At 47.3% G+C, this 10,649-nt stretch overlaps 1 protein-coding gene across 1 annotated transcript; it reads left to right on the forward strand.

Moving 5' to 3' along the window:
• The first annotated feature begins 1,010 nt into the window (after nucleotides 1-1,010).
• On the forward strand, nucleotides 1,011-4,270 carry MRPL11 (mitochondrial ribosomal protein L11). Its single transcript, XM_045556831.1, has 5 exons — nucleotides 1,011-1,231; nucleotides 1,898-1,993; nucleotides 2,439-2,532; nucleotides 2,619-2,778; nucleotides 3,977-4,270. The coding sequence occupies exons 1-5, from the start codon at nucleotides 1,109-1,111 to the stop codon at nucleotides 4,080-4,082; spliced, it is 579 nt and encodes a 192-aa protein (XP_045412787.1). The 5' UTR covers nucleotides 1,011-1,108; the 3' UTR covers nucleotides 4,083-4,270.
• The last annotated feature ends 6,379 nt before the right edge of the window (nucleotides 4,271-10,649 follow it).

Raw genomic sequence — 10,649 nt, forward strand, 5'->3', positions numbered from 1 at the left:
AGCTCATTTTCCTAGATGGGGCAGTATGGAGTCTTGGTTATCAGGGCAGGGAACCGACAGCCTTGGGGCCACATGTGGCCTTCTGGATCCTTGAGTGTGGCCTTTTAACTGAATCCAAATTTTACAGAACAAATCCTTTCAATAAGGGATAATATTGGCCCCCTTTTGTGTCTTAACTTTCTTATTTCTAAAAGGGGTACAATAAAAGTATTCACCTCATGCCATTGTGAGGATTAAATAAGATAATAATGCCCTTAAAGTGCTTAGCACAGTGCCTGACATATAGTAAGTGCTCAGAAAACAAGTTAAATGATACAATAAGATGCTGGCTTATTTGCCTGGTCATGGATAATGCTCTGGACCTGTTAAGCCTCATGACAGCTCTGAAGATTTTGTCTTCGTTGTACAGATAATAATAGCACATGCTTACTAGGTGCCAGGCATTGCTCTAAAGCACTTTGTTAACTCAATCGTCACAACGATCCTGAGGTAGGTGCTACATATTATAATACCCATTGCACAGGGGAGGAAACAGAGCATAAGTTAAGTAGCTTGATCAAGTTCACAGCCAGCAAGGAGGAGCACCCGGGCAGTTCGCTCCCAAGGTCTACACTCTTAACCACACTGCCTTTCAACAGCAGGCGAGGAAGCAGACTCAGTAAAGAGACGGGCTCCAGGTTAATTTCAAACCCTAGGATTATCGCCGTGTCCAGCAGATGGCGCCCCGGCGCATAGCAGTCTGCCAGACTTGCACTGGGGGGGGGTCAAAACTACCACACCCACAATGCTGTGCGGGCCTCCAGTTCCCACCCTCCTCCTCTTTAGCTGTCCGAGGTAGTGCCTGTGGGCGCTCGTCAGAGAATGTGGGAACTGAGGCCATCCAGTCCATCCCCTATCTGCAGAAGGCAAATTAAATGTGTTTTCTCTTTTTCTCGCCTCCCTCGTCCTACTAGTTGGCGAGCGGTGGGACTGAAACACGGATGCTATTTGTTGGCCTCACCTGTCCTGGCCTAACGTGAGGACCCTTGACCTCTGACTCAAGATGGTGGCGCCCAGAGCGTCGCGTTTGCTGCTGTCCTGAGCTGAACTAAGCCCGAAGCCCCTCGTCATGTCGAAGCTAAGCCGGGCCATTCGGGCCCTCAGGAAGCCCGAGCCTGGCGGCGTGATCCGGACCATCGTGAGGGCAGGCCAGGCCATGTCTGGGCCCCCACTAGGCCCCATCCTGGGTCAGGTGCGGCCATGGCTGGAACCAGCTGTGGGAGGCCTCGGAGCGGGGGGCTCGTCTGCGGACGGAGGGTGCGGGCTCTGGAGCCAGGGTGGTCTCGCTTCAGAGCTTGCCTCTGCTCACACGCTCTATGGCCTTGTTTTAGTTACAAATGTTACAGCAAGTGTTACAGCGTGTGGTTCCGAGGACAAACCGAGCGGCACACGGAGAGTCGCAGAATCCAAGTTTATTCGCCGGCGGGCTTAGAGGGGGTCTCACCACCAAATTCTGAGCCCCGTCTACCCGATTTTCCCCACTTTTATTAAGTTGCAGTGGTCCGAGGGGTGGGCTCTCAGGTGGCTGGTGCCCGCCGGGTAATAGATTAGGTGATGGGTTAGTATCATGCTGATGCGGGACTTCCGTGAGTTGTGGGGGTCTCAGGTGGCTGCTCTGCCAAGTAATAGATGTGGGTTTTCCTTATCAATAGAGTCTTCAAGCCTCAAGATGCTTTTGTGAGGATAAAGTGGGACGATGCACACAAATCATCTGGCACACAAAGTGGAGTTGAATCTGGGTAGAGGAAAGACGGTGGGAACACAGAGAGGGGAAAATGAAGGAGGGAACGGACAGAGCCTTCTGGGTGGCAGGAAGCCGTCCTCTCCTCCGAGCACTAACTCCCTGTGTCTCTCACAGCGAGGTGTGTCCATCAACCAGTTCTGCAAAGAGTTCAACGAGAAGACGAAGGACATCAAAGAAGGCATTCCTCTGCCTACCAAGATTTTTGTGAAGGTGCAGAGTGTGGACTCTGATCCCCGGTTTCTGTCTCCCCCCCAACCCCGTAACCCCCATTCTTCTTTGGCCCTGGGATTGGTCACTTGGGGTTGCTACTCTGCTCCTGACTAGGCACAAACAAGTCTCTTCCCATTACTGAGCTCCATTTTCCCCATTTACACAGTGAAGACTAGACCATATTTTTTCTGAGCCCACGTGGTCCTGCCGTATTGTAGTTCTTCCCTTTGCCCCTTCTCCTCTCGGGGGGTTCTAGAGCAGAGTTGGGCCTGAAGTAGAGGTGACAAGGATGTTTGCTTTAGATTTATTTTTTCCCTGTGATTTTGTGGTCTTTTAGAGGGACACCATAGGAAAGTGAGTTGAAGGAAGTGGGGACAGGATGCTAGAAGTTCCCTGGCGTGGGACAGCCGGAAGAGATCTTCTCATATTTCTTTTTTCTGTTAAGCCTGACAGGACATTTGAAATCAAGATTGGACAGCCCACTGTTTCCTATTTCCTGAAGGCAGCTGCTGGGATTGAGAAAGGGGCCCGGGAGGCAGGTGAGGGCCAGGCTGGGCACCTGAGATTCTGGGGGCTCTGAAACGAAACAGTAACACCTGAAGAGCCACTTGTTCCTTCCTCCCAGGGAAAGAGGTGGCAGGCCTGGTGACTGTGAAGCATGTGTATGAGATTGCCTGCATCAAAGCTCAGGATGACGCCTTCGCCCTGCAGGACGTACCCCTGTCCTCTGTTGTCCGCTCCATCATCGGCTCTGCCCGCTCCCTGGGCATTCGCGTGGTGAAGGAGTGAGTGTCTGGGAGGTGCAGTGAAGAGAGGGCCCATTGCAGTGGAAAAATCAGCTTTTGAGCCAAAGGACCTTAGATTCTAGGGGATGGGGTAGGGGTGGGAGGCCTCATTCATTCTTTTATTTGGAATATATTTATTAAACACTTGTTACATATTAGACATTGTTCTGAACATTGGAGACAGCCAGGAATAAGGCAGTCATGCGTGACCGTACTCAGGAGTTAGTCGCAGTGCAGACGTAGAGGCAGATCCATAAATGGCGCGTTGGAGTGCCAGGTGGTCGATGTTGATGAAAGAACTGTGGGTGTCTTGAGAGCAGAGAGGAGGGCTCCTGATTTTCCTTAGTGTGTCAGTGAGGGCTTCATGGGGGAGGTAACATTTAAGCAAAGACCCAGAGAAGGGGGTCAAGAACTGAGGGCGAATGTTGCAGGAAGTGGGAAGATCCCTGTGAAGGACGGAAGGTAAGAGAGGGAAGCCAAGTTCAGTGTGCTCTGGGTGTGAAGTCTAGGGCAGAGTGGGCAATGGTATGAGGCATGGACCTGTAGGAAGGACCATTTGAGCTGTGCCAAGTTCAGACTTGCTCCTGAGGTCAGTGGGAGTCCCCTTTCCCACCACAGGGCTTCAGATGACCTCAGGAATTGCTTCCTTGAAGTAAGATTCTGGATGGGAAGGCATCTGGCCCAGACAACAGCAGGGACAGGGACATCACTCAGCTCCTTACCGGCCTCTTGCTGCTGTGTCACACCTCATGCCAAGGCTGACAGTTGTTTCCCAAGAGGACTGGGGTTAAGCATAGAGCAGAGATGAAACTGACTTTTCTCAAATCTTTACTTTTCCTGGGAGCACAGATATGAGTAAATCTGATTGCTGTTCTGGGGCAGACACACATGGACAGCCCATGACTTCTTCATTGAACGAAGTATTTGGGGACACAGAGGAAGGGCCAGTTAACCTGGACTGGGGTATAGCTGAGGCCTCAAAGGATGAATAGGGCTTTAATAAGGGAATAAAAGGCAGAGGGTGGTGGGGGTCGTGGGGTGGCGTTCCTGGCAGAGGAGACATGAGCAAAGGTGTGGAGGCTGGGAAGTCCAGGGAGGGAGACGGGCCAGGCAAGCTGGGCTCTGAAACAGTGACACGGAGCCTTCTGAGCTCCCACCAGTGGCTGGCCGCTCACCGTCTGTCTGTCTTCACCTGCAGCCTCAGTGCGGAGGAGCTGGCAGCCTTCCAGAGGGAGCGAGCCACGTTCCTGGCTGCTCAGAAAGAGGCAGACTTGGCAGCCCAGGCAGAGGCTGCCAAGAAGTGACCCTGTGCCCTCCACACCAAGATTTCGAAGGAAGCCGCTGGGCAGGGGGCCAGTTGGGAAGGCTCTGCCAAAGAGAGGAAGGCAGGTCACACCAACCTGACTGTTATTTTCTTGACTTTAAATGATATATTTTTACACATATGGCTGTATCAAGGAATCAAGCCTGAATAAACATCCTTTGTCACCCACTCTCAACTTCTGACTTGGGACCCCAGGGAAGGGAACCAGTACTGATGATAGCCAACGTGGACAGACATTAGGAAGTAGGGGTCTTCGTGCTGTTTGGATGTGGAAACTGAGGCTCAGCCAAGCAGTGACTTGCCGAGGTTCTAAATTGGTACCAGAGGTAGGAGTGGAACTCAGGCCTTCTGACTGGAAATCCTGTGTTCCTCCCCTCCCAGGGCTGTGAGAATGGGCAGGGTGGGTGGGGCCATGGGTGCTGGGCTTGGGTGCTGCTTGCTTCTTCCATCAGAACTCTTATCTCCTGGGGCCTTGCCACCTCAGCAGAAACAGATCCCCTGTGGATTTCAGCTCACAGCCCAGGCACGGTGACTACACAGAGCGCCCAGATCCCAGGGGCACTCCAGGCCCCCTACTAAGCTGCTTACCCTGACTCTGGGTCAGACATTAGCTGTACTTGAACTATCGCAGGCTTTGCAGCCACACACCCACAGAAGGAGCAAAGCTTCAGTAGGTGCCTGCCCAAGGCAGGAGATGTCCTCCGGAAGCCCTCGGCCTCTTGTTTTCCCCATTATTTAGAGTGTGAAGAATTCTTGTCCTTTCAGAGAAGGGAGGAGGCGTTGAGGGAGAAAGGGGTTTGCATTTACTGAGCATCTGTTAGGTGCTAGACACTTCATTTTCCACTGAAAAAATTTGGAAGGCATAGAAAAACACATATAAGAAAATAAAAACGTTATGTAATCCCACTACCCAGATGGGACTCTTGCCAACATTATGGTGTTGGCCAGGCGTGGTGGCTCATGCCTGTAATCTTAGTGCTTTGGGAGGCTCTCTTGAGACCTAGAGTTTGAGGTAGCAGTGAGCTGTGATTGCACCACTGCACTCCGTCCTGGGCAACAGAGACCCTGTCTCTTAAAAAAAAATTAAAATATATATATGGGTGTATTTCTACTTTTTTTAAATCTTTGTATGTATACTTATATATAATGCTTTTTGAAAAACAAATTAGGGTCATATTCTATATACTGTCATATTCTATTTTTTGTTTGTTTTTGTTTTATTGAGACAGGGTTTCACTCTGTCATCCAGCCTGGAACTCCTGGGCTCAGGTGACCCTCCTGTCTCAGCCTCCCGAGTAGCTAGGGTTACAGGCACGTGCCACCACACCTGACTAATTTTTAAAGTTTTTGCAGAGATGAGATCTAGCTATGTTGCCGAGGGTGGTCTTGAGCTCTCAGACTCAAGCGATCCTCCCATCCTGGCCTCCCAAAGAGCTAGGATTACAGGCGTGAGCCACTGTGCCCAGCTTTATGTTTTCTTTTTTAGTGGTTACACAAGATTTCAGAATACATCCTTAGTTTACTAAAATATATCTTATGTTTTACCACTTCCCAAACAATGAAAGAAACTTAGAATAGTTCAATTTCACAATCTCCTGCCTTTTGCTAAGGTTGTCATGTATTTTAATTCTTGTGGGCTTTATAACATAGATAGAAATAAGATACATGGCAACATTAGCACAGAGGACAGATGGGAGGAGGATAAATTGAGTTATTACTGATTTAAATAGTTAATTTTTAAATATTTACCCACATAGTTACCTTTTCTGGTGCTTCTCATTTCTTCCGTCAGCACTATATTTCCATTTCATATTATCTTCCTTCATCCTGGAGAATTTCTTGTAGTATTACTTATAGTGAAGGTCTGTTGGTGACAAATGACCTCAACTTATTTTTGTCTGAAAATATCTTTATTTAAACTTCCACTTTTGAAAGATAGTTTCATTGGGTATAGGATGCTGTAGGTTGGCAGTTCTTTCAAAATATGTCTTCTGACATTATCTTCTGACTTAAAGCAATTTTGGTGGAAAAGTTAGCCGTCATTCTTATTATTGTTTCTTTGAAGATAATGTGTCTTTTCCCTATGATTTGCATTTAAGGTTTTTTCTTTATCATTAGCTTTCAGCAGTTTGACCATGATGTACCTAAGTGTGGTTTTCTCTGTTCGTATTTTGCTTAGGGTTGGCTGAGATTCTTGCACCTCTGGGTTGATGTTTTTGATTATTTTTGGAAAATTCTCAGCCATTTTTAAAATATTGCTTCTGCCCTCTTCTCTTGCTTCTTCTGTTCTCCAATTACATGTATGTTAGACCTTTTGACTGTATCTCACCAATCCCATATGCTCTGTTCAGAGTATATTTGAATATTTGAATATTTTCAATTGAGCTCACTATCTTCTGTGTTCAGTCTGCTGTTAAACACACCCAATGAGTTCTTAATTTTAGATATTATATTTTTCAGTTCTGGAATGATATCCATTTGGCTCATTTTTATAGATTCTGATTCTTTGTTGAAATTCTTTTTTGATTCATTTGCCCATCTTTTAAAAAATATTTTTAATCTTATCTATTTGTTCATCTTTTTCTCTATATTTTTAAACACTAATCACAGTTATTTTCTACTCCTTGTTTTATAATTTCAGTATCAGGATCATCTCTGGATCTGCTTTATTGTTTGTTTTCGCTTGATTGTTGGTTACATTTTCCTTACTCTCCCAGTTTCTTCTACATTTTGGCTATATATCGGACTTTGTATATAAAGGAACTACAGTAGCTTCAGAGAGATTCCCCCTTCCCACGTTAGGTAGATGGGGCAAGTGATTGATCAGCTCATTTTGGTCTTCATCCAAGGATTGAGTTGAGTCAGGGTATGCTGCAATTTTATTAAGACTCAACCCAGCTCTCGTTTGTCCCTATTCCCTGCCATAGCCCTCCTGGGCTTTGACGGAGAGCTTGGAAGGCCTCTCTTCAGCAATCAGTTCTCCCTTTCAGAAGTTTTGAGCTTAGCATTTCTCTCCATGCAGGTTTGAAATGTGGCAAATATCTTGAAGGGGAGGCTGGCCATGAGCTTGTGGCAGGCTCACTCCACTCTCGAGGGCTTTCTCCCTTGGCACCACAAACTGAGATTCTAGTCGCCTTTTAGCTTTCCCTTCTGCCTCCCAGTCTCCTGGACCATTCCAGAGTTTAGTAAATCTTCCATGGGGAAAAGAGGCCACGCATCTAGGGGCCCATCTACTTTCCAATCCATTACACCAGCCCCTCATGGCCACCCAGAGGCTCCCTTCCAGTAGATTCCTGCCTGGACTACGCCCAGCCAGCTGCACCCGGCAGGAAAATGTCCCCAGGGAAGGAGATGCTGGTGGTCATCAGCTCACACATTAAGGGCTCTTCCCTCTCTGGAATTTTGGTTCATTTAGTTTTTGTTGTTTCCACAGATCTGTGATGTCTCCGGCAATATGAATTTAGCAACTTACTCAATTTTTTACTTACCACAGTGGAACATTGTATAATAAATTAGCACAGTTAAGCAGCCACCAGCATGTATGACACAATGATGCTCCATATGCAGTGTGCGTCAACAACTTTTTCTTCAAATACTGATTTTTCGCTGTATCTTTTCATTATATCAATAGTATTTTCTTTCCTTCACGGTGCTCAGATAACTGAAATTTTTAAAAAACATTTTGGATTGTGTATTTTCACTACAGCTTGGCCTATTATAGATTATGGTAGCCTGTGATACAGTAAAATATCCAGATCACAGGCAGTTGGTTTGCAGACAATGCACAAATGTTTTACACATTGTTTTACAGTCTTTGGCAAAAAAAAAAAAAAAAAAGACATCTGGGCTGGGTGCGGTGGCGCATGCCTGTAATCCCAGCACCTTGGGGGAGCTAAGGCAGGAGCATCACTTGCGCCCAGGAGTTCAAGGCTGCAGTAAACTGTGATCACACCACTGCACTCCAGCCTGGGCAATGGAACAAGACCTGTTTAAAAAAAATAAAAAGTTTGATATGACTGTAAGGATTGCTGGCTCTTTCAATTTTCCATTTTCTGATTGAGTTTCAAATTTCAGTTTTCATCTTTTTCATTTCTATAAGTTCTGTTGGTTCTTTTGCAAGCCTGATTTATCACTGTTACAGTTTTATGTTCTCTGCAGACATTTGTTTCTTTTTTTGAGACAGGGTCTCACTGTGTTGCCCAAGCTAGAGTGCAGTGGCGTCATCATAGCTCACTGCAACCTCAGACTCCCAGGCTCAAGTGATCCTCCTGCCTCAGCCCCACAGATTGCTGGGATTACAGGCATGAGCCACCACACCCACTAGATATTCTTGAGTTTGTAATTTATTTCTTTAAACATGAAAAATATATTTGTTTTAAAATCAGTGACTGATTATTCCAATAATGAGGTCTGTGCAAGTCCATTTTGCTCACTTTTGCTCATGTTGCCTAACTTCCTTGTGTGCCTGGTTCTCTTTGACTCTGTGCTGCTCAATGCCTTTGACAGATTATTTATGAAAGTTCCTTGAAGCCTAACATGGCTGTGCCCTCATCCAGAAAGGCTCTGTGCTGGGCCTGCCAGGCCTCAGTGGACACTACGGAATTCCTGATGCTCATCTCATCTCAGTTTTTTTTTTTAATCTTTAGAGATGGGATCTTGCTCTGTCACCCAGGCTGGAGTGCAGTGGCACAGCCATAGCTCACTGGAGCTTCAAACTCCTGAGCTTGAACAATCCTCCCACCTCAGCCTCCCAAGTAGCTCGAACTTCTGGCATGCGCCACCACTCTTGGCTAATTCTTTAATTTCTTTGTAGAGACAAGGTCTCGCTATGTTGCCCAGGCTGGTCTCGAAGTTCTATTGGTTCTTTTACAAGCCTGACTTATCACTCTTACAGTTTTATGTTCTCTGCAGACATTTGTTTCTTTTTTTGAGACAGAGTCTCACTGTGTTGCCCAAGCTAGAGTGCAGTGGCATCATCATAGCTCACTGCGACCTTATACTCCCAGATTCTAGTGATCCTCCCACCTCAGCCCCACAAATTGCTGGGATTACATGTGTGAGCCACTGCTCCCAGTCAGTTTTTTCCATCTACATAAATAGCAACTCTTCATTCACTAAAATCAGAAACACAAGACTCCTCTCTTTTTCTCACCCACACTTTAAATCCATTATCAAATCCTGCCAGTTCTCTCTGAAGCGCTCCAAATCCAGGCACTTACCCCGCCTGTGCCTGTTGAGAGCACTCTGGTGAGAGTCCTCTACACCTCTTGCCTGGGCCGCTGTAGAAGCTAAGTGGTCTCTCTACTTCCACTCCTGCCTTGTCCAGCCATCCACACAGCTGTCAGCGGGTGGCTTAAAAATGTGCATCCTATCACGTCATTCTCCTGCATGAATCTCCTCAGCAGATTCCTGTTGCACGTGGAGTGAAACCTACGTTTCTTAGCACGGTCCAAAGGCCCAGGTCATCCTCCTCCTCCCCACCATGCTTCCTCCGCTTGCCCTGATGCAGCCACGCGAGCTTCCTCTCTAGGCCTTGAACGGCCAAGTCTTTCCCCGTCCCGACACCCCTACTCTTGCTTCTTCATCTTTCTCATCTTTCGGGTCTTAGCTCAATGTCACCTCCACAGAAGGGCTTTCTGACACCCACTCTAAACTGGAGTCCTCCCTGTTCACTCTGCCACTGCACACTGGTTCTTCCCTCACTGCTCACACCGCACACACTCTCCATTATTCTACTTTTATGTGTCCCCACAACTGGAGTGTAAGCTCTGTGAGGCCAGGGACCTTGTCTTTCTTGCTCAGGTCCTCCCAGCCCCCAGAAAAGCCGCTGGCACACGTAGGTGATAAATATTTGTCACAAGGAAAAATGAGGTGGCAGAGCCAGGACTTGAGCTCAGTCTTCATGATGCCAAAACTTGAGCCCTCTCTCACACTTTCATTCCTCCTAGGACAGCGATCCAGCGTTGGTGGCAAGGGCACTGGCTCAGAGTCAGATCTGGCTTCTGCAGCCATCCAGCCATGCCATTGGGCAAGTCCTTTTCTCTCCCTGGGCCTCAGTTTCCCCACCTGTTCTAAGATACTGTATTGATGAGCTGAGCCACAGGGACTGTGCCTGGGAGAGGAACAGCAGCAGGTACTTCTTTGTCCAGCAGGGGGCGCCATTGGTTCTTCCAGTGTTGGGGGCCAGGTCTGCGCCGGGCCCGCGGACTGGCTCTCTAGTTCTGAATGTCGGGGTGTCTCCTCTTCCAAACACACACACTCTACCATCACCTCCCACCGCCACCAACACCAGGAAGGTGTTTTTTTCTCACACTTTTTTTTTTGCTTTTAAATTTGTTTTTATTTTTCCTTTTCAAAGAAACTTTATTTCAGAGTAGATTTAGGCTTAGAGCAGAGTTGTGAAGATAGTACGGAGTTCCCAGACACCCCACGCCCAGTTTCCCCGTTATTACCATCTTACGCTTGTATGGTACACTTGTCACAATGAGTGAGCCAATGTTGATACATTATTACTAACTGAAGTCCATGCTTCATTCAGATTTCCTCG

Source organism: Lemur catta, chromosome 7, assembly GCF_020740605.2.
Source record: "Lemur catta isolate mLemCat1 chromosome 7, mLemCat1.pri, whole genome shotgun sequence".
In the NCBI taxonomy this organism is placed as follows: domain Eukaryota; kingdom Metazoa; phylum Chordata; class Mammalia; order Primates; family Lemuridae; genus Lemur; species Lemur catta.